At 55.8% G+C, this 22,936-nt stretch overlaps 7 protein-coding genes across 7 annotated transcripts; 4 read left to right on the top strand and 3 right to left on the bottom strand.

Annotated features, from left to right (window-relative positions):
- Positions 1–578: 578 nt before the first annotated feature.
- ISF_04950 (pre-mRNA splicing factor ATP-dependent RNA helicase PRP43) lies at positions 579–3,001 on the bottom strand (the record flags this gene model as incomplete). Its single annotated transcript, XM_018848555.1, has 3 exons — positions 579–695; positions 768–2,628; positions 2,685–3,001. The coding sequence occupies 3 exons, from the start codon at positions 2,999–3,001 to the stop codon at positions 579–581; spliced, it is 2,295 nt and encodes a 764-aa protein (XP_018704281.1).
- Positions 3,002–3,660: 659 nt separating this feature from the next.
- ISF_04951 (protein arginine N-methyltransferase HSL7) lies at positions 3,661–6,140 on the top strand (the record flags this gene model as incomplete). Its single annotated transcript, XM_018848556.1, has 4 exons — positions 3,661–3,768; positions 3,819–4,428; positions 4,484–5,904; positions 5,961–6,140. 4 exons carry the CDS (start codon positions 3,661–3,663, stop codon positions 6,138–6,140), a joined length of 2,319 nt encoding a protein of 772 aa, XP_018704282.1.
- A 1,472-nt stretch (positions 6,141–7,612) lies between these two features.
- ISF_04952 (alkaline serine protease AorO) lies at positions 7,613–9,679 on the top strand (the record flags this gene model as incomplete). Its single annotated transcript, XM_018848557.1, has 5 exons — positions 7,613–7,791; positions 7,846–8,240; positions 8,303–8,832; positions 8,908–9,194; positions 9,259–9,679. 5 exons carry the CDS (start codon positions 7,613–7,615, stop codon positions 9,677–9,679), a joined length of 1,812 nt encoding a protein of 603 aa, XP_018704283.1.
- Positions 9,680–10,739: 1,060 nt separating this feature from the next.
- Positions 10,740–12,142, top strand: ISF_04953 (alanine--glyoxylate aminotransferase; the record flags this gene model as incomplete). Its single annotated transcript, XM_018848558.1, has 4 exons — positions 10,740–10,828; positions 10,957–11,582; positions 11,645–12,003; positions 12,062–12,142. The coding sequence occupies 4 exons, from the start codon at positions 10,740–10,742 to the stop codon at positions 12,140–12,142; spliced, it is 1,155 nt and encodes a 384-aa protein (XP_018704284.1).
- Positions 12,143–13,457: 1,315 nt separating this feature from the next.
- Positions 13,458–17,143, top strand: ISF_04954 (exportin-1; the record flags this gene model as incomplete). The annotated part of the gene is made up of 7 exons (XM_018848559.1): positions 13,458–13,523; positions 13,562–13,669; positions 13,762–13,834; positions 13,908–13,979; positions 14,038–14,759; positions 14,816–16,854; positions 16,906–17,143. The coding sequence occupies 7 exons, from the start codon at positions 13,458–13,460 to the stop codon at positions 17,141–17,143; spliced, it is 3,318 nt and encodes a 1,105-aa protein (XP_018704285.1).
- Positions 17,144–17,845: 702 nt separating this feature from the next.
- Positions 17,846–19,645, bottom strand: ISF_04955 (C6 finger domain protein; the record flags this gene model as incomplete). The annotated part of the gene is made up of 1 exon (XM_018848560.1): positions 17,846–19,645. The coding sequence occupies one exon, from the start codon at positions 19,643–19,645 to the stop codon at positions 17,846–17,848; it is 1,800 nt and encodes a 599-aa protein (XP_018704286.1).
- A 1,207-nt stretch (positions 19,646–20,852) lies between these two features.
- On the bottom strand, positions 20,853–21,851 carry ISF_04956 (RTA1 like protein; the record flags this gene model as incomplete). The annotated part of the gene is made up of 2 exons (XM_018848561.1): positions 20,853–21,613; positions 21,677–21,851. The coding sequence occupies 2 exons, from the start codon at positions 21,849–21,851 to the stop codon at positions 20,853–20,855; spliced, it is 936 nt and encodes a 311-aa protein (XP_018704287.1).
- Positions 21,852–22,936: the final 1,085 nt, after the last annotated feature.

Consider the following 22,936-nt stretch of genomic DNA (forward strand, 5'->3'; position numbering starts at 1 on the left):
CCCCCCCCCCCCCAGCGCACCCTTACCATCGGCTCATGCACGAGCGCTCAAATACGCGGCGCGGTTCCTAGCACGCATGAGGTAGGTACTTTGGCAACTACTCGGTTGTAAATGGTGGCGGAGCGTCTCGCAGGCGATGCCGCATATCTATGATCTAACTCTGAACTGTAAAAGTGAGCAAGCAAAGAATGACAGGAAAAAAAAAGATGACAAGTGCAAGCCCAGAAATGTTTGACAAAAACAAGACGTCCCAGACGCGTCTTGATACGAAAAAAATCTTGCTCCAATAGCGCCGCCTTTTCAACAACGTATCTCGTATATCTTGCACATGAGACGCACTCCCCCTCCTCCCCCAGTATGGGGGGCGTCATGCAGCGCACACGATCTATCACCACCGGAGAAAAAAAAAAAAGAAGCAACATGAACGGAGAGGGAGCCTCGTGGCTTGCGGGCAGGTAAACCTGCAGCCAGCCGGGGGGGGGGGGGGCCTTTCAGCTGTCTGTACATGGCCAGGAACAGAAGGCACACACGCCGTGGGGGGCGGCCGGGCGGCAAGGGCGCGAGCTTTTCTCTCGCCCTCACTTGCCCGCCTTCATGGCTGCCTTTCTACGCTTCTTCTCCGCGGCCCTCACCAGCGCCCGCTTGATGTCGGGCTGGTCCACCGTCTCCGGGTCGTAGTACGTCGGGGCAATGTCCTGGAGGAGAGTACCTGCGTTAGCAACACGATGACACACACAAAAGGACCAAGACAAAAGATTCCAACTCACCAATAACCACTCCGGGCGGATCCCTGTGCAGGTACGAATGTACTGCTTCGACGTCAGGACAAACTCGTGGTAGACGACCCAGTCAAACTCGGTCCGCAGCACCGTCGATGGGTGGATTAGCACGGCTTGGTCATCCTTGACGGTGCGGTAGATCTTGCCGGAGCTCTCCTTCATGGCGACCTGCATGAAGAAGCCGGACAGCAGCGCGCGTCGAATGTTCGTGTAGTAGTTCTTGTCTTCGAACGGCGTCGACACGAGCTGCAAGCCCTGCACCTCCATGATGCGCTTGAGCTGCGCCCTTACGCTGTCCGCGCTGTTCAGGTGGCGGTGCGACAAGAAGTGCTCGTGGCACCACTGCTTCGCCGCCGCCGCCGTCTGCCCCTTGAACGCGTGGTACACGTTGAGCATGGTCAGGTGGTCGCCGTCCGGGTGGGAGAAGTGCGCCTTCATCTCGTCGGCGCGCTTGCGGTTGTTGGCGGGCCGCACGAAGACCTGCGGCACGGAGAGCAGCGCGGTCAGGCTGAGCACCTCGTTGGAGCAGTAGAACTCGGGCGACGAGATGAGCATCACGGCGAGCGCCGGGTCCAGCGGGAACTCGGAGGCGAGCGAGCCGAGCGCGGTCAGCTCGCCGTCGTCGTCGAGGCAGGCGAGGTAGTTGAGCTCCTCGAGCGCGCGCATCATGGTCTCCGGGGCGGGGGGGTCCATCAGGTCAAAGTGCACCAGGTCCTCGACGCCGAGCTTCTTGAGCTCCAGCACCGTGTTGGCCAGGTTCGAGCGCAGGATCTCCGGGTGCGTCTGCTCGATGAGCTCCTTCTTGAACGCCTTCTCCGTGTACAGCCGGAAGCACTTGCCGGGCTTGGTGCGGCCCGCGCGACCCGCGCGCTGCTGCGCCGACGCCTTGGAGATGGGCGACACGAGCAGCGACTCGACGCGGATGCGCGGGTTGTAAATCTTTTGCTTGCTGAAGCCCGGGTCCACCACGTACACGATGCCGTCAATGGTCAGCGACGTCTCGGCGATGTTGGTCGAGATGATGACCTTGCGGCCGGGGCGCCCGCCCTTGCGCAGCGCCGGCGGTGGCTTGTCGAAGATCTTCTGCTGCTGGTGAGGCGGCAGCGTGCCGTACAGCGGGTACACGGCGAGCGGGCCGGCGTCGACTTCGCGGATCAGCTCCTCGGCCTCGAGCGCGATCTTGCGGCACGAGTCCTCGATCTCGTCCTCGCCGGTGAGGAAGAGCAGGATGTCGCCCTCGGGCTCCGACGCGTGGATCTGCAGCACCGTGCGGATCGCCGCCTCGACGTAGTCCTTCTCCGGCTCGGGCGTGTAGAAGATCTCGACCGGGTGCGTGCGGCCGGGCACGGCGAGCAGCGGCGCGTCGTTGAAGTAGCGCTGGAACTTTTGCGCGTCGAGCGTGGCCGACATGACGATGATCTTGAGGTCCGGCCGGCGGGCGGCGATCTGCTTGAGCAGCGCCATCAGGATGTCGGTCGCGAGCGTGCGCTCGTGCGCCTCGTCGAGGATGATGCAGCTGTAGCGTGACATGTCGTGGTCGTGCATCGCCTCGCGCAGCAGCATACCGTCCGTCATGTACTTGAGCACCGTCTTAGGGCCCGACATGTCGTCGAAGCGCACATTGTAGCCGACCTCCTCTCCCAGGGTCACGTCCATCTCGTCGGCGACACGCTGAGCCACCGACGTGGCGGCGACTCGGCGGGGCTGCGTGCAAGCAATGAGCTTGCGGTTGAGCTGCGGGAGCTCGTCGTAGACGACGTATTGCGGGATCTGGGTTGTCTTTCCGGAACCCGTCTCACCGACGAAGACGAGGATCTGGGTCGAGTGGTACTTGTCGAGGAATTCTTGCCTGCGGAAAGATTGGTTAGTAGGCGGGCAAAGAACAGAAGGAGAAATGGGACATACCTTTGCTTGTGGACGGGCAGGTCCCGGCGTCCTTGGAGAATCTGAAAGTACTTTTGCGAGTGCGCGCGCCCGGTGAAGGGATTCGAGTCCGAGTCCTCCGCCTTCTCCGCCTGCTTCGCCGTCGTGGCGCGGCGCTTCATGCCCGCCAGCGGCGAGTGCGCGGGCATCTCGTCCGCGCCATTCTCGTGGTCCTCGCCATCCCCGTTCTCGTACATGTGTGCAAGGTACGGGTTCTGCTTATCCTCCCTCCTCATCTTCTTCCTAGAGGCCCCGTCGGAATCGGCGCTGCTTCGCTTGTCGCCGGTAGTGTCGGGCATGGTTTCGCCTTGCCAAAGTTCCGAACGAGAAGTTGTCTGCTTCGGTGCAATGGAGACGTGGTAAAATCGGCGGTGGGCTGTTGGCGGGAGCTGTTTTGTTGACTCTGAAAAAATCGGGCAAGGGACCTTGGAAAATCCTTATCGATAAGCAGGCAACAGTGTTGATAGAGCGGCTGTTTGCACTGTGTTGAGACGCGAGACGGATGACGGAATAGCCAGGAAATCAAGGTTCGAATTTTGGATGTTGACGGATTTAGTTTCTTTTGTCTTGAGATATAAGTTTCTACATCCTCTAGGAAGTGATGCGCTTCCAATCGCCATCATTCGGTTGAACTGGTACATCAAGTTATCACGACAACACATCCGGTACCTTGGCAGCCTAGGCCCGGTCGCACACTGTGCATGGCCCCGTTTCATCCCACCTGAAGGTCGCCATGACTGAAAATAATGCCCAGCCGGAGCTGTGCTTCTCAGCTTTCAACATTGCGTCGTTGAAGCCTCTTTGCTCTTAGAAGCGGTCTGCAGGCCTCTTTGCTTGCTTCGGAGCAGCTCTCGTGAGGATTTGCCTTGCTGTCGTGTTGGGAGCAGGCCTGCGCAACATTCTACCTCCCCGCTTCCACTGTGCAGCTTCTTGAGGGCTCTCTTGGCGCGCAGCCAAGATGTCTACAACCGAGTATGATCGACCATACTTCACGTTTGGATACCATGATAGTACCCGAGATACACCGCTGAATGATCTTCAGTATGGCTACCTCTTGAACCAGGGCGTAAGTGTCTCTCTTACACTCTCCTGATGCTCACCACTAAATGCAAGCAGTTCAATTTCGCAGTTGCGCCCATCACCAATCAAAGTTTCCGGAAACGAATCTTTAAGCTCGTTGAAGATCATATGAATCAGCTGGCCAAGTCCAAGTCTGAGAGCACCACCATCGTGACGGCTGCGCAGGCCGACCCAACCATCCCTCCCCTCACCCCGGAGGACACCAGCTTGTTCCCCTCTCAGGCCGTCAACACCTACACTGGCTGCATCAGCCCTTGGATCGACCTGTCATCGCCAAACCCAATCATCGCAAGCGTGTCGCGACAGGTCCTGAACCTGGAGATCAACTATGCGAGCTTCTGCGGGCTTCGCATCGTCATGATCCCGCCGCCCGAGCGGGACGGCTCGCGCGGCGCTGGAAACTCTGGCCTGGCGCAGTATGCTCGTGCCGTTCAGGAGGCACTGAACATTGGAGCCAACATGAGCTTTGCCGTGCAAATGCCCATGTACCGCGAGCCAGGTATCGACGGCGGCGTTGAAACCCTGTCTCGCCTCAACCCAGTCTCGCAGGTCCCGCCGGTCGCGCATGAAATCGACATCTTCACCACATGGGACTCCTGGCACAATGTGCGAAGCGCCTGTAGTTACAACCTGAGACTGTTCCTCGGTAAGATCATCTGCTGCCCTTCCAACCATGCCCACTCAACTAAGAGACAATACAGCTTTAAAAGTTCCAAAGGTGATGCCCGACAAAGCACTACAGGACCGATGGTTCTCGGAGCCTCTCATGTATCTCACATTTACCCCAGAAATTTTTCAGACCAATAATTCCGGCAACCCCTCGCTTTCTAAACACCACCGAGACATGGTGTATACTTACATGAAGCTCAAGGCCGCGCCGGGGCTCCTAATGTTGAATGCCGGACCTCGCATCGATCATATTAAAGATTTTTCGCAGACTATAATCTCTGGGGATGCCTTCCCGTCGCTTTCCGAGGCTTATACCGAGAGCCAGCCTGCGTCTGAAGAAGCCGGCAAGGTGTCCCCGTACATCGAGTACATGCGCTGGGTGGAATCGGGGCAGCCATCGCCCACGATATTCGAGTCACCAATGCTTACAAGCTTCCAAGACTGGCTCCAGTCACCGCTGCAGCCTTTGTCTGACAACCTAGAATCGGCTACCTACGAGGTATTTGAGGGTGATCCCGTCAAGTACAATCAGTACGAAGCCGCGACCATGGAGGCCCTGATTGAGTGGAAGAAGCTCAAAAAGCCCACGTCAAAGGAGGGCGTCGTTGTCATTGCCGTGGCGGGCTCAGGCCGCGGACCTCTTGTCACACGAGCCCTCAAGGCCGCCGAGTATGCCAACGTGGATGTGGAGGTTTGGGCTGTCGAGAAGAACCCGAACGCGTACGTGTATCTGCTGCGCCAGAACCAGAGTATTTGGGGCGGCCGCGTCAAGGTCGTCAAGACGGACATGAGACACTGGAAGGGCCCCGTGATTTCAGAGTCCGCAGCGGGACCGGTCTACGGCAAGGTGGACATTCTTATTTCGGAGTTGCTGGGCTCGTTTGGCGACAACGAGCTCTCTCCCGAGTGTCTGGACGGCATCCAGCACGTTATGGCACCACAGGGCATCTCCATCCCGAGCTCTTACACGGCGCACTTTACGCCGATCGCCTCGCCCAAGCTGCACGCGGACATCTTCGCGCGCTCCGCCACCGACCCGAATGCGTTTGCCACGCCGTGGGTCGTGCACCTGTTCTCGCTCGACTACAACGCCAGCCGCGTACCGGACCATCCGCGCATCCAGGAAGCCTGGGAGTTCTCGCACCCCATCCCCGAGTCCACGCTGCAGGGAATCGAGGCACGGCGCTCCGGAGGCGTCGTGGGCGGCGGCGGCGGCAGTATGGCCGGCGCGGCCGGCGCCAACGACCACAACTCGCGCTTCTGCCACCTCACCTTTGTCTGCCGGACGCGAGGTGTCACACACGGCTTGGCGGGGTACTTTGAGTCTACCCTGTACGAGTCGCAGGTCGAGGAAACGCGGGGCGAAAAGGTCGAGATCAGCACGCACCCGGAGCGCATCGATAAGAAGAGCAAGGATATGATCTCGTGGTTCCCCATCTTCTTCCCTCTCAACGTAAGTGAAGGCCCATACCTTGTGGGAGCGATTTACACTGACATTGGCTGTTGCAGCAACCGCTTTACTTTCCTGCGGACACGGAGCTGGAGGTAAGCATGTGGCGGCAGACGGACGATACGCGCGTGTGGTACGAGTGGCTTGTAGAGGCGTGGACCTGGGTGGGTGAGAATAGCCGCGTCAAGGTTGGGTCGTCGGAACTGTGCAGCAGCCGCAAGATGGCATGTCTGATGTAGGGCCCGATTGCGGACGACGACGGAGATGATTTCTACAGAGGAAACGAGTAGGAAACAGGAGCCGTCACGAGGCGAACAGAAAGATGCGAGACAGCAGAGAAGACTATTCATATTGTTGATCAGGAGTATATTCACGCAGCCCGGGCGGCCTCTGCATAAGCAAACTCAACGCACCCATGCTGTGATGGTGCCTAGTTAGCTGACCACGAGGAGGGAAAGTGGCAGAAGAGGGGAACAGCGCAAGGATGGGGCTGCATTGGCTCGTTGAAATGCATTCGTTCTTACGCATATAAAATCGATGAGAATGCGCGACACGTAAGTTACCTAGTCTTGTCTGTGTTGACCATGCAAGAACACCCATGTTTAAATGACTGCCAGCCAGCGTAATCTCCATGAGACCAGGAATTGACGGTGGGGATACTGACGATGAACAAAGTCTGCATTGACAAGGGCCAATCTTGGAATACGAGAGATGGAGAGAAGCGACTTCTCGTGCCGAGTGGCGCAGCACTTCTCCCCTGGCGATCGATGTGTTCCCACCATTTTCTACGTGCCGAGTGATTGTCAGATCCTCAAATCAGAGATTCACAGTCTCTCGCTCTCAATATTGGGCCTATAAGCATACTAATTCTTGAACAAACTTTTCCACTGAGGGACCAGTGGTAGTCGTGGTTAATAGTAGAACAACGAACGTATTGGTCCAGGCGATCGTACGGAAACCAGGAACATCGCTCGCACGGCCTTTGCGATGTGCCGCGAAGCCGACATGGTGGAGAATGAACGGTGCATTCTTTCGTGTATGCATATATGGAATAAAAACTACTACCTTCTGCTTTTGGTCGGTGGTCCAGGAACGGCCCCCGTATTCAGCGATCTGGGGCTAGTGGTTGATCAGTCTAAATCAACTATCACGAGTCAAGGACATCTTGATTCTACAATTCCTAGGTGCTCGGGGTTCACTTCTATGCAGCAGCTGTTGCTTTTCATGAGAGCTCTTGTCATTTAACGGATCGGCTCATTCTGTAGACTCCCTTCGATTCACTCTGTCAATGTGCGGAGTTTTGCACTTGACCAATGGACTTAAAAAAATAAGCTTCTCGGATGAACAGCACGCTTTTGCCTCTAGTATAGTTAAATGACTGCTTTCGTATTGCTTAAGATCATATGGCGGAATTATGATACCAACGTATAAATAGATATACTGGGTATGTCAGTCGTTCGAGCCGAGCACCTTCTAGATTGGGGTTGTCGGAATGGCATGCAGGAGTAATTGTCGTCAGTGTCTGACGCAAGCAGAAACTCTTTGGAAATGCCCTGATATGTGATGAGAAATTCAGGGCTCTTGTCGTCGTCAGCATACGGAAACCGAGCGTATGCGAAACGGATATAAAGGAAGCCGTGGTCACCACTCATCTTCAACTACTCGGCAGCCAACAATCACACTACGGCCACTTCTACTTGAATTCTTCAACATGATTTCCTCCTTAATACTTGGTTTCGTTCTCTTCACGGGAGCTCTGGCAGCTCCAGCTGGCGAAGGCGGCAGTGGCCAGCCCGCCAGCGCTGCCGTTCATGGCGACTTGACCGTGCCAGTTCTGATTGGCATGAAGCAAAAGAACATTGAGAGCATGATGGACTATGTGATGGAGGTGTAAGTCATCTTCGGTAGCCCCGTGCCTGGTCTCTTGGGTCTGACTCTCAACAGCTCGGATCCCGCGTCTGCCAAGTACGGTCAGCATTACAGCCAAGCCCAGGTCGATGCACTCTTTGCCCCGGATGACCAGGCAATTGCTTCCGTAAAGGACTGGCTTGTCAAGTCCGGAATCGCCGCAAACTCCATCAACCTATCCCGGAACAAGGCGTGGGTCAAGTTCGAGAGCACCGTCAGCACGCTCGAGTCCCTTCTCGCCGTCAACCTGACGGCGCCAAAGAACGCGAAGCGCGACGTGAGCTCCGAGGTCAAGCTGCCACAGCAAATCTCCTCGGTCGTCGAGTTTGTGCTGCCTTCTCTGAATGCCTCGAGCCACGCGACCACTGGGCGCCGGACGAAGAACCGGGGCCGTCCTTCCACCAAGCCGTTTCGCGGCTACTTCGATCCCAGTAAGCAAGGTATATCTGAGTGATGGTGCTTTCACAATCCTGACGTTAGATTCTGTCAACAGATTCTCTGGAGAACTGCAATGAGGTCGTCACCCCTGCCTGCATCAGGACCATGTACAAGATCCCGAAGCCTAGCGGCGCTACACCGGTTGCGAATAATGTGCTTGGCATATTCGAGACGGACGATAATTACTACAACCAGGCCGATATGGACCAGTTCATGTTCACAGTGGCGCAAAACATCTCCGCGAGGGTGAAGCCGATCGAGTACTTTATCAACGGTGCAAAGCTCGACGCAACGCGTGAGAATGCCGGGGACGAATCGAATCTCGACTTCCAAATGACCGTACCGATGATATACCCGCAGCAGACGGCGTTGTATCAGATCGAGTACCCCAAGTATGGGATGGAAGACTTCAACTTCATATTTGCGCAGTTTCAGGACGCATTGATCGGACCGTACTGCAGCGACAACGGGGACCAAGGCAGCGGCGTCGATTGCAGCCAATATCCAGTCCCCAGTGTGCTTTCCGTGTCCTGGGGCTCTCAGGAACCGCTGGAACTGTATTCATATGACGTTAATATTTACAAGGTATGGGATTGCCGGGGGAGGCCCGCTCCTCACCACGAAGCCGCAAAGTAGCCAAGAGACTAATCTCGGCGGCAGCGCATCTGCAATGAATGGGGGAAACTTGCGCTGCAAGGCACCACGGTCGTTGTTGCCTCCGGAGACAATGGCGTGGATGGAAACGGCAACAAAAACTGTAACAACGATCCGCGCTTTCTGGCCGACGGCGCGAGCTCCTGCCCCTACGTCACCTCGGTTGGCGCAACTTACCTGCCTCCCGGCACTTCGGTAGACGGCCCGGAGGTCGCGGTGACCAGCTACGGATCCGGCGGCGGCTTCAGCAACATCTTTGATGCGCCTCCGTGGCAGAAGAATGCGGTTTCGACGTGAGTACCGGAAGCCTCTTCTCTCCCGAAAGCCGCAACCGAGATGCTAACTGCTGGCCGGTAGCTATCTGACGCAGCATGATCCCAAAGTGCCGGAGGCATACTTCAACAAAGCAGGTCGGGCATTCCCAGACATTGCCGCAGTCGGCGACAACGGATTCACTGTTTCTAAAGGCGCTCAGCTGATCGGCGTTGGTACGTCCATGTCTGCGCCCATCATTGCTGGCATCTTCAACCTCATCAACGAGGAGCGCCTCCGAGCCGGGAAAAGCACTCTGGGCTTGGTGAACCCGGCACTGTACAAGGCGCTGGATGAGAAGAAGGCGCTCTTCAACGACATCACCGTTGGATCCAACCCAGGATCCCTCAGTGGGCAATGCCACACGCAAGGCTTCCAGGCGGCGCCTGGTTGGGACCCTGTCACCGGTTTGGGCACGCCCAACTACCCGAAGCTGCGGGACTATTTCATGAGCCTTGGCAAATAGAGAGGACGACTTGTCATGCTTGATACCGTCATGGGTTGGGAATCCTTTCAACAAGGTTCTCGTAGGTAGTTTGTGTTGGATGTTGAATTGGCCAAATGTGTATGCTTAGATAGGGCTTGGGGACTGCAGTAGCTTTTGTAAGAAAGAGAGCTAGCGATCTTACGAACCCCTTGTTCCATAGCCGAGTTCTCTATGCTGGAGATATGTACGTCCACACACCAGCGAATAGTTCGGTACGTATTTCCGGCTGGGGTAACCCTGGCACACCCGTCCGAGGACGATCTGGAAGCTGGTAACGTAATTGAGGCGCAAACTGTGTAGCCACTGGGGATACAGTATGATTCATAATTAGTCCAAGGCACATCACTCGCTAGCTCTGCACTCTTCGTAATGGCTGTAAGCTGATGTGGAGTCTGGTTTGGTTTGGTTGGTGGCAGTTGGCAGATTAGCAGGAGCGGAGAGCGGCGCCTCCCCAGCGATTTACAGCGATGCCGAGCAGCCGGGAAACACCGGGACAAATTATCGCCACAGCGGGCGTTCAGTGAGAACAGCGCGGCGACAGGGGAGCTTCAGTGGTTGCCCCGGTACCGGAACCCGCTGAAACCGCTGGAAACTTCCCCTACGGCGATAAACCTTTAGGCCATTTACCTGGACTAAAACATCTCTTTATTGTTATTACTGTCATCTGCGCTGCATCGACAATCCTCGAGTCCGGGCCTCAATCGGACGTCAATCGGGGACTCGCGACTCGTCATTGACCAGAAATTCATCCTATCAGCGCTGCTACCCTCGCCACAAGCCGCGCCGTCTTGGTCGAGTTTCTCCCATTCGCCTCTTCAAAATGGCGTCCTCACGCGTCCCCTTACTACCTAGAAGAAGCCCAGCGCTCCTCCGGTCGGTAATGGTGGACGGGATGCCCCGCAGCCGCCGCTCGTCCACTTCTTCTTACCCCTCCAACGCCGCCAGAATAATAGCTTCAACCCCCGGCACTCTTTTACCTCGTCCCTCCTCCTCCATTGCTTTCTCTTCCATACACCAACAGACTTGCAAATCATCCAACATGTCTTCCCAAGCTCCTCACCCCACGCTCCTCATTCCCGGGCCTATTGAGTTTGACGATGCTGTGCTCCAGTCCATGAGCCACTACAGGTACGTTCCTGTTGTCTGCCCCGCGCCAACACGCATTGCCGGCAGGCTGCGGTGCATGCTCGCCTCAGCCTTTGCGCCAACTCCGATCCACGATTCTAACCACTCTTTTCTATTTTCCCCGAATCCAGTGAGAGCCACGTCGGTGCTGGCTTCGTCAAGATCTTTGGTGAAACCCTCTCGCTCCTCCGCCAAGTCGTCCGTTCGACCGACCCCAACGCGCAGCCCTTCATCATCAACGGCTCCGGCACCCTCGGCTGGGATCTCGTCGCTGCCAACCTCGTCGAGGCCGGCGAGGACGTCCTTGTTCTCAGCTCCGGATACTTTGGTGATCGCTTCGCCGACTGCCTCACCCAGTATGGCGCCAAGGTGACCAAGCTCGACGGTCCCGTCGGCGGCGTCCCCTCCCCCGCCGAGATTGAAAAGGCGCTCTCCGAGAAGAAGTACAAGCTCGTCACCGCCACCCACGTCGACACCTCTACCGGCGTCCTGTTCGACCTCAAGACCCTCGTCCAGTCCGTCAAGAAGGTCTCGCCCGATACCCTGGTCATTGCCGACGGTGTCTGCAGCGTCGCCTGCGAGGAGCTCGCCTTTGATGACTGGGGGCTGGACGGTGTCATCACCGCCGGCCAAAAGGCTATTGGTGCCCCCGCTGGTCTGTCCATTTCCTTCTTCAGCGCCCGTGCCGTCGAGGTCGCCCACAACCGCAAGATTCCCGCTGCGGCCTACTTTGCCAACATGAAGAACTGGACTCCTAGTAAGCAGAGCGATAGCCGTTAACGCGCATAGATGAACAACGGACTAATGACGGAAACGCAGTCATGAAGAACTATGAGGCTGGAAAGCCCTCTTACTTCTCCACCCCCTCTCCTCAGCTGATTCACGCGCTCAACACTGCTTTCAAGCAGCTTCTGGCCAACGGCATCGAGAAGCGCATCGCCAAGCATGTCGAGGTGTCCGATTACGTCAAGGAGTCCATTGCCAAGCTTGGCCTTAAGCCGGTCGCCAGCAAGAAGGAGGACCAGTCGCACGCCATGACAGCCATCTACCTGCCTGAGGGTGTGGGCGCTACTGATGTCCTGCCCAAACTGCTGAGCAAGGGTGTCATTTTTGCCGCTGGCCTGCATGCCACCATTGGCCCCAAGTACATTCGCTTCGGCCACATGGGCATTTCTGCTGTATGTCGAGAGCTCATTCGTTCCGTTCCGTTTGCGTTACTAACACGGGGTTTGCTAGGTCAACTCTAACCGCGGTGACATCGACAAGGCGCTTAACGCTCTCAAGGAGTCGCTGGGTGAGTGCGGTTACAAGGCTTAGATGGCCGAGCTTCCGTTGCGGGGAAAAATCACAGTTCGATGCGAGTACGTCAAGATAGATCGGATACCGTCTGACTGTACGAAGTATATACTAGAAGAAAGCAAATGAAAAAAAAAACAATAAAATTGAATGCAATGGGACAGTCGACAGGGTTACAGTGAGATGATGGTTCACAGTACTCATGTACTACCAATCAATAATTCAAGGCCGAGATGTTGCTCGTTTCAAAGTCGACTTGGGGTAGTGCAGCTCATTTCAGCTCTAAGAGGTTTGACCGGCTGAGATTAAAGAGTTTACGGGTAAGATTGTGTCTTGTGACAGCTTCCGATGAGTAGCAAACAGCCTTTAAGAGAAACAAAGGAGAGGATTCTGATCCATGGACACGATGACAGATGGCAAAGCGGTTTGCAAGGTGGGGTTTGTCGCGGGTAGCGGGTAACTCGCAGTGACGAAGTTGGGAATTGGAAATATGCAGGTAGCGATACCTGCGCCGTTGTGGCGCTGGCAAAGTCGTTGGGGGCGCAAAGTGTGGCGGAGCGGGCATATTGGTGCGGCAACGGGGGCTAATTAGGCACAAGCGGTGACCAGGTCGCGAGCCCCGCCTTCTGGTCGCTAAGTACCTGTACCTTCAGACCTCCCTCTGGGTTCCTGTTGCGATGCGATGTGGTGGGTGGCTGACAAAAGGGAATTTGACGAGCAGTTTGATCTCAGTACCGACGCGGGCAACAAGTGCTCCAATCTATATTGATATCATAAGTCATGCAAGACAATCAACTATCGAACGTAGTCAAAGAATCCAGTCCAGGATATGCAATTTTACCATGCCTTTCAAAGAAAAGTACCGCGGCCGTGCCGGTGATAACCAGAACTCTGATGAAAGCAACCTGCAACCCCGCTTCCCGTCCCGCTGGGCTGGTCTCCCGCCCGCCAAATTTACAGCGAAGGTGGTTCCTTTTTTCTGCTTCAACCCGCCGAGCCGCTCGCTACCTCCTACCAGGCACCTTTCTTCTCCTCCACCTTCATCTCTCTCTCACCTCTTTTTCTCTTCCCCTCCTCCCTTGGCTTCTTGACGACTTCACCGGCTTTCCAAGCAGCGAGTGCCGCCCTTCTACTCTTCTCGCGCAAATTTTCCAAAGACAACACCGCACCCGCAACAGCAGTACTGTCGTCACCACTCTTGCGCTGTGCCGTCGCCGGCTTTTACTGCTGCTGCGTCCGAAGCTGTTGACTTCCCCCAAGTCTCTCGCCTTCAACCCACCCACCACCACCACACCTACAACACGCAACCACCCCGCTCGCGCCCGCCTCCTTCAGCATGGCTATCAGCATTGAGGAGCTCGACACCACCGTCCGCACCTTTTATGAAGGTCGCGGCGAGCAGGTACGCATTCTTTCTGCCGTTAAGCCTTTTCCTTGCAGCTTTTCGGCACCAGTTCTCCTACAAATCCTCTTGTTTGCTTTGCGTTGCTGGTTACTGACCTCACCCGCTACCAACAGCATAAAGCCGCGCAGAATGCCTTGAACCAGGTCAGTCCACTCTGCCCGTAACGGGCCCGATCGAAAGCGCTCACCGCCGCGCTCGTTCTGAGACGCAGAAACTGACTTTTTTGGCCTTGTAGTTCAAGGAAGACCCCGATGCCTGGCTCATGGTCGACAAAATTCTGTCCGATGCCCAGTACCCGCAGACGAAATGTGCGTCCCCTCACTCCCATCCGGCCGTTCCTACACCACCCCGCACGACGACAAATGCTAATTACATCCGCAGACCTTGGTCTACAGGTACTCGATAATGTCATTCTAACGCGATGGAAGGTTCTTCCCCGCGACCAGTGCCAAGGTATGTTACTACACCCGCCCTTGCTCTCGGTGCATGACCTGTACACTAACTCTACTAGGCATCCGCAACTTCATTGTGCAATTCATCATACAGTCCTCTAGCACAGAGGAGTCTTTGCAGGCCAACAAGACGCTCCTCAACAAGCTCAACCTCGTCCTCATCTCCGTACTCAAGCAAGAATGGCCCCACAACTGGCCGACCTTCATCAACGAAATCATCTCGTCCTGCCACTCCAGTCTGTCGATTTGCGAAAACAACATGATCATCCTGCGTTTGCTCTCGGAAGAAGTCTTCGACTACTCTGCCGAGCAGATGACCTCGGCCAAGACGCGAAGCATGAAGCAGACTATGTGCTCCGAGTTCTCGCAGATCTTCCAGCTATGCCAGGAAGTCCTCAACACGGCCGACCAGCCCAGCCTCATCATGTCTACTCTTCAGACCCTGCTTGCCTTTTGCAACTGGATCCCCCTCGGCTACATCTTCGAGACGCCCCTCATCGAAACACTGCGAACTCGTTTCCTGCCGACCCCGGAGTTCCGCAATGTCACGTTGCAGTGCCTGACTGAGATTGGTGGTTTGCAGACGGGCAGCCCTGGTCAGCCCAACTCATATGACGAGCAGCTTGTGAAGATGTTCACGGAAGTCCTGACTACCATCGCCGAAATTATCCCCATGAGCCTCGACCTCAAGTCCACATACCCCAGCAGCAATTCGAGAGATCAGCAATTCATACAGAACCTTGCCCTGTTCCTTAGCAACTTTTTCGGGGCCCATCTCAACGTACGTTTCTCTACCCCGCCCCCGCAGCATCTTCTTCAGCTAACCACCTACCCCAGCTCATTGAGAAACTTCCCAACCGCGATTATCTGCTACACGGACACTACTACCTCGTCAGAATATCACAAATTGACGACCGCGAAATTTTCAAAATTTGTCTCGACTACTGGCTGAAGCTTGTTCAGGAGCTCTATGAGGAGATGCAGCAGCTACCCATGACTGACCTGAACCCTCTTCTCGCTGTTGGTGGTGGCATCTCTGGCGGCGGCGCGCCCAACCCTTCGCTTCTCACCAACTACCCTCTCCGCAAACACAAGTACAACGAAGTGCTGTCGAACCTGCGAGTTGTCATGATTGAGAAGATGGTCCGTCCCGAAGAAGTCCTGATTGTCGAAAACGATGAAGGTGAAATTGTTCGTGAATTCGTAAAGGAGAGCGACACTGTTCAATTGTACAAGACAATCCGCGAGTGTCTCGTCTATCTTACTCACTTGGATGTGGTTGACACCGAAAACATCATGACCGACAAATTGGCGCGCCAGGTTGACGGCACCGAGTGGTCGTGGCACAACTGCAACGTTCTTTGCTGGGCTATTGGCTCCATTTCGCTTGCCATGAACGAAGAGACTGAGAAGCGGTTTCTCGTCACTGTTATTAAGGACCTCCTTGGACTTACTGAGATGAAGCGTGGAAAAGACAACAAAGCCGTTGTCGCCAGTAATATCATGTATATTGTTGGCCAGTACCCTCGCTTCCTCAAGGCCCACTGGAAGTTCCTTAAGACGGTCGTTAACAAGTTATTCGAGTTTATGCACGAGTCCCATGAGGGTGTCCAGGACATGGCGTGCGATACCTTTATCAAGATTGCGCGACAGTGTAGACGCCACTTTGTCGCTCTTCAGCCCATGGAGCAGGAGCCATTCATCGAAGAGATCGTCCGTAACATGGGCCGCATCACCTGTGATCTGACTCCTCAGCAAGTGCACACCTTCTACGAGGCCTGCGGCTACATGGTCGCCGCTCAAGGGAACAAGAATCAGCAGGAGCGCCTGCTTGCTGATTTAATGAACATTCCCAACGCCGCCTGGGACGAGATCATCAAGCAGGCTACTATGAACCCTTCGATTCTTCAGGACTCAGAAACCATCAAGGTCATTGGTAACATTATGAAAACCAACGTATCGGCGTGCACGTCCATCGGCCCATACTTTTACCCCCAGATCGGCCGCATCTACCACGACATGCTGCAAATGTACCGCGCCACGAGTACATTAATATCTGAAGCCGTCCAGCGCGATGGCGAGCTCGCAACCAAGATGCCCAAGGTTCGCGGTCTCCGCACAATCAAGAAGGAGATTCTCAAGCTCGTTGAGACTTATATAGACAAGGCCGAGGATCTGCAAGCTGTCCGTGCGCAGATGGTTCCGCCACTACTTGACTCTGTCTTGGTCGACTATAACCGCAATGTTGCCGGTGCTCGCGATGCGGAGGTGCTCAAGGCTATGTCCGTTGTGATTACGAAACTCTCCAACCTTATGGAGGATCAGGTTCCGACCATCATGGAGAACGTTTTCGAATGCACTCTGGAAATGATCAACAAGGACTTTTCCGAATTCCCCGAGCACCGTGTCGAGTTCTTTAACCTCCTCCGCGCCATTAACTTACATTGCTTCCCAGCTCTGCTCAAACTTGACAACAACCAGTTCAAGTTTGTGATTGACTCTTGCTCCTGGGCTTTCAAGCACGACAACCGCGACGTGGAAGCTGCCGGCCTCAACATGTGCTTGGAGCTTATTACCAACATTGCCGAGAAGACGGATAGCGCCACTGCGAATGCTTTCTTCCAGCGTTTCTTTGTTGCGATTCTGCAGGACGTTCTATTCGTTGTCACCGATAATGACCACAAAGCTGGCTTCAAGACGCAGTCGATGCTGCTGATGAAGCTATTTTACTACATCCTACCTGGTGATGGCAGCCAGCCCAAGATCCAAGGGCCCATCTACACCGAGGGCCAGGCTCAGGCGGGAACCAGCAACCGAGACTTCTTGGGTGTCTCGGTTTCGGAACTGCTGCAGAGGGCATTCCCCAACCTGCAAGCGTAAGTGCAACGAGAATTTTACCAGGAAGGCCGATGCTAACGTTTGTACAGCGCTCAGATTACAAACTTTGTAGAGGGTCTGTTCAGCCTAAACACGCAGTACGATAAGTTCCGTCTGAACCTGCGCGACTTCCTCATCTCTCTAAAGGAGTTTGCCGGCGACAATGCCGAGCTCTTCATCGTCGAAAAGGAACAACAAGAACGCGACGCCAAGGCGGCCGACATGGAGAGACGGCAAAAGGTTGGCGGTCTGCTGAAGCCGTCGGAGCTTGACGACGAAGAGCTATGACTGGGTGAAGAATTCAGGTCCGAGTATGCCCCGAAGCGAGACGCTACGACGGTCGATGAGGGCGCGCAGGACGGAGACGGCTGGGAGTTTTATGGACTTTGAGGCGTACAAAGACAGGAGGTCGACACGGCCAACATGATGACCCGTTATTTTTTGTCTCACCGCGTGGTGCTTTGCACATGCTTTCTTGTTGTTGTTTCTTTTCTCCTTTCTCTAATTTCGTTTATAGTTGTGATGATACCGACAAGGGCAAAAAAGATTTTGATTTTTAGTCTCTACGGCAGAAGAGTTGTGCCTGCAAGAGGGAAGAGGGACGATGACTGGGGTACACCTACCTACTCGACTGAGGGCAGTGCTTATGCAACCGCTTTTTCTTTCCTTGCCCTGATATTTGCCCCTTCGCAGATGAGAGATGTAGAGTAGCAGCAGCAATAGGAATAGGATACGTCGAGAGCGAGAGAGGGCGGGAGGCTAGAATGGAAAAAAAGCGGTTGGGACGTGGGAGATGTAGATGCCTCTTTAGTATAAAGATACACAAAATAAAAAAGAATCCACTTAAAGTGAGTAAAACTGCGTCTTAGAATGGACGTGTAGATTCGTGAAATGCTAGGTGTTGATACATGGTATATAGCAAAGAAATGTATGTACAAAAAAGGCAACGCCTTATTCCTCCCTCTTAAGCCGAAGATGGACAAACGGCAGCTAGCAGTCTTCCGTATCGACGACCTGCAGGGGCCAGGCCATGGCGTCGCGCCAGAAGGAGCCAATGTGGTTGGCAATGGCCTTGATCATGCAGGCACCCGAGTTTTGAAAGATCCAAAAGTGGCGGCAGCGGTGGAGGAGGACGGCAAAGTAAGAGAGGATGATGAGGGCCTCGGGGCGATGCTTTCGTAGGACGTCGACAAACTCGGCGCCAACAATGACGGAAAAGGCGGAGACGGCGTGCTGACCACTGTCCGGGGGTAGATTGTTGCAGAGGTCGAAGGCCCACTGGAGCTTCTCGACGGCGGTGCGGCAGGCGTCGAGGCTGGCGGGGGCAAGGTCGGAACGGGCGAGGAGGTCGGAGAGGGGCGCACACTCGCGGCCGCGGGCGACGATGCCGAGGTTGGCCTCGTGCGTGACCTGCAACAGGGGTCGGAGCTCCGAGTCGGAGAGGAAGCGCCAGGTCGGATAGATGACGGCGCGGATGCCGCGGTAGAGGTTGAAGCAGTCAACGAAACGGTCGATGAAGCCGTGAAAGTCGGCGTTGGCGGCACGCAGCTCGGCGAGGGAGTCGGCGAGGGCGTGCATGGAGAGGGTGGAGGAGAAGAGAAAGCGCGGGATGCACGAAGCCGTGTCGTCTGGGGGCAGATGGGCGGTCAGGCGCGTAAAGTTGGCGACGGCGCGGGTCTGTAGTTCAGTGGCCTGGTGCCGCAGGTTGGCAACGGCGGGGTTGGTGGCGGCGATGGCGGCGGCTGTGGTGGTGAGGAGGGAGGGCAGCGGCGCGGAGGAGGAGGAGGCGGGCGATGATGTCGACGATGGGGAGCCATGCGGGGGGAGGAGAGGCGGCAGTACGGTTGGGGCATGAAGGGACGACGATCCAGGAGTGTTGGCAGCACTGCTGCTACTACCGTTACCGTCTTGGGCCTGGGTTTGGTGTTGGTTTTGTTGTTGTTGCTGCTGCTGGAGTAGCTGGTTCTCCTTTTGCGTTGCCATGTGCACGGCGGCGAGAGCCAGCAACTCGTTGATGAGGTACGGGGCGTCAACTGCGTGGCGCATGGCAATGTCGATGAACTGCTGAAAGTGATTGTTCGTGTTGATGGTTGGGTCCGGCAGCATGACGGTTTGGATGTGGTGCATGAGCTGCAGGTGAAAGGGTGTGAAGAGTGAGGCCGAGGCGGATGGATCTGGATCGAGGCCGGGTGCCGGGCTTAGGGGCGCCGTGTTACCGTTCAAGGCGCTGCTGCCGGCCGTGTTTGGGTAGTAGGTGTAGTTGCTCCGGCGGAAGTCGCCCGGAGTGGTACTGGGGTGCGGGAGCGGGCCACAGACCTCGTCAAAGGAAAAGTCGCGACGGGGTGAAGGGGTATTGGCTGTAGCGTTGCCGGCACGGGGACTAGGAAGGTGGTGACTGCTGGGCGGCGTGGGGGCGGCGACACTGTGGTGACGATGAGAGCCGTTGCTCGTCGCTGCAGAGATATTGGATACCCCGCCGCCGTTCGGCGTGGAAGCGGCCGGGACGGCGGCCGAACCACGCGGGAAGACGCATGTGCGGTCGGCGCTGACGCAGTTGGAGCACAGAGGACGGTGCTCGTCGCAGCGGATATGGCGGCGCTTGCACTCCGTGCATCCGTTGCGCGACTTGCGATGGGAGCGGCGTGTTTTGTTGGCAGCGGCAGCAGCAGCGGCGGCGGCATCAGCGGAAGATGCCTGCGCAACTGATGATGATGAACTGGCGGCTGGGACGGATGGCGCTGTTCTCGAATCAACAGCGGCGGCAGTGGCGGCCAGACTGTGATGAGGCATGTCTTTTTAACCGGACAGCTCGCAATAAATGGGCGTGATGGCTGCAGATGGTGATTTCAAATTATCAATGGCTTGTAACGGGAGCGTCAGGCGTAAAATAAGATGTCCGTTGTTGACGAGTCATCATTAAGGTTGAGTTGGTTTTTCCCCCACCGTTTGGGGTCACTTCTGGGGGCACCCGAGCGTGAGCGGAGATTGGACGGTAGCGGTCGGGGCGAGCGAGTTGAGTGATAGATGATGAGTATTGTCTTGCTGCGATCGGGTGGTTTTTCGTTTGGGATTGTAGAGAAATGTGGAATGACGTAGATAGATTCAGTTGGAGGAGTAGGAATCAGCTGGTGATGGAAGGTGGAAGGAGCAAACGCAGAAACTACCGATCCCCCCGTACGCGGGATCTACTGTTAGCCTGGGCTGGATACAACGAGGATGTTCGTATTCGTAGCAGCAAAAATCATCGAAGACGTGCCTGATTGAGGTAGCTAGTATAATGAATAAGTTTGAAAAAAAAAAAAAAAAACAAGGAGAAAACAGAGGTCAAGTTCGGCTGATTCGGTTGATTGGGTTGGCTAACTGTCCGTCAGCTGAGCGCACCAATAGCATCAATTTTCTCCTCTTCCCCTTCTTCATCTGGATAGTTTCCCCTCTGGGCGTCCACCCTTTGGCGCTTCGTTTGTCTCAGCCAACAGCATTGACAGGAAGGAACTCCGCCTCCAAACACCACATAATGCCCGCTTTCCCGCGGCGGACTCCATCAAGAACCCGTCCTCATTCGTCTTGCGCCCTGCTTCGCCCCCTCCCGCCTCTCACCACCAAACGGGCATCATCATCAAGCTAGTGCGCCGAGTCTTATTTTTGGGTCGGGCCTCATCCCAATCCGGTCAATCCGACCGATCATATCTTGCAACTGCCGCCACGGAAACAAGACAGTCCTCCGAACCCCGTCATCCGGAACTGTCAGGGCAACACGCCGGTTCATCATGGGATATCCTTGTTTTGCGTGGTGGAGGGGGGCCAGGAGCAAATCATGCGATCCAAAACTCCGCAACAATTAGTTGACCCTTCAAAGTGTGCAAAGGACTAGGTGCAACCTAATGATGTAAACGTATGGATTCTATACCTGATCTTTTTTACAACAATGAAAAACCAACAATACGGTGCGATCAAACCCAACGCCTATGCAAACGCCCGCATCGGTCCCATTCCTGCTCTACTTTTGCAGTCCCCGCGAGGAAAAGTGAGACGCATCCTCGCCTCCCGAGTCCAACCGCACGCTTGAGTCGTTGACGCCGCCGCCCATGCGCATGCTGCCGGCACCCTCGACGCTCTCCCACGCGGCCGGCGGCGGCGTCAACCGCCCCGGGTACCACCACACGAAGACGGCCATGGTCAGCACCATCAGCAGCGCGTCAAACACGTACAGCGTCCACTCGTGCGTTAGCAGGTAGCCCCCCTTGCCCATGACGTACTCGACCACGCGGAACACGGACCGCACCATGATGAGCACGCTGACCACGTACATCATGCATAGGATGCGCTGCCACGGGACCCCACCGTTGCCGCTGCCGCCCCTCGACGCCGCCGATGGCCAGCGCCGCATCCTGACGTGAAAGATGATGGCCGTTACGGAAAACAGCCCGAACAACACGATCTGGATCAGGAGGCCGGCCAGGATGATGTTCTGCGCCGTCGTCCTGGAGAAGCTCGCCGACGCCATCAGGCCGCCGCCGGCCGACTGCACCAGGAAGGAGCAGATGTCGCCAAGCACGAAGACAAGAGTTAGCCACCGTGGGCGGATCACCAGGTGCCGCTCGCCGTGCACGCTGCGCGCCAGCCGGCTCAGCACCATGTACACGGACGCGGCGAAGAGCGCGGGGGCGACTAGGATGGAGACGGTCTGCAGGATGAAGAGGATCAGATTGTCCGTCTTGTCGGGGGCGGCGGCGCGGGCGACGTAACCTATGAACTCGACTGTGGCGGACGGACGTTAGTGGACGTTGGGCGGAGAAAGCGGGAGAGGGAGAGGGAACGCACATAATCCGCCGATGGCAAAGGGAATGGAAAAGCGTGTTCGCGTGGATATGCTACGCCATACGACGCCTGATGTGAGAAGGCCGAACAGCACCACGGCCACAATGGCCGCTGGCATCGACGGGACATAGTCCCAGAGGTAGTAGGTGCCGCCCTTGTAGGGCTTGAGTTCCGGCATCGTGGCTCCTTCGTTTTCAGTCCGGGTTTTCAGTCCGGAAATAAATCCGTGTACGAAAAGTAGTGATGTGAAGGCAAGACCGGGTCCAGGTAAACGAGAGTTCGTTAATTGACGATTGAAAAGAACAGCTTCAGTGTAAGTCAACGTCCCGCCTCATCCCTTATGTACTCGAACTTTGTATCAGAAAAGAAAAAGACAAAGTCAGGGTATACACGTCAACAACACTTGAAGAGAACATTTACAACCCATCTTCCCACATCGCGCGAACTCTGGCTGCCACAATCTCAGGCACCGACTGGTGAACACGCGAGTTGCGGCGGATCTAGCGTCCGTGGGAGCGATACCGAGGAACAAGTCCGTCATTTCTAGCCTATCAGCAATTGAGAAGATGCTTCAATACGCGTATGCTGTTAAAAATAGTTTAGTTCGCTGACCCGCCCACCCGTCAGCCGCACCGGAATACGCGCATCTTTCTTCAAACCTTGATTGCCCACGTTTTATTATCTGGACTGGAAAGGCCCGTGTTGGTGACGGTATGTGGGAGGGTAACACGTATGCAAATGCGAAAAGAAGAAGCAATCCGAGCGTTTCAGGAAACCGAGCGCCGTCGATAGGATTTAGGGCTGATGCTGCGCCGCGTTGGTGACCCTCTCTCCGCCTTGCAAGCTGCCTTTCGACGACCCCAATCACCATCAGCACCGCGTCAGTGCAAGGCTGTGCACCAGGCAGGCTCGAAATACTCAATGACTGGCCATGGCGGTCGCGCATCTCGCCCCCATCTCCATCATATAGACAGACAATCTCCCGAGACTATGCAGTGTCAGGTGGCGGGTGTCAATATGTATTTGTTCCCTACAAGGTATCTTAGCTATGCCTAGGACGGGTGAGATACCTATGTACAATGCCTGAGAGTGGTGAGATAGCCAAGCCTCTAAGGAGGTCCAAAACAATACCCCCGACCAGGCTGGCTTGGTCCGACACTTGTTGGTCCATTGTTGGACCCGAGACAAGTTCCCCCACATCTTACCCGGAAATTCCATCATTGGTCAAGGTCGCAAGCCACAAGACCGCGGGTATTGTTCGCG

Source organism: Cordyceps fumosorosea, assembly GCF_001636725.1.
Source record: "Cordyceps fumosorosea ARSEF 2679 chromosome Unknown scaffold_11, whole genome shotgun sequence".
Lineage (NCBI taxonomy): Eukaryota > Fungi > Ascomycota > Sordariomycetes > Hypocreales > Cordycipitaceae > Cordyceps > Cordyceps fumosorosea.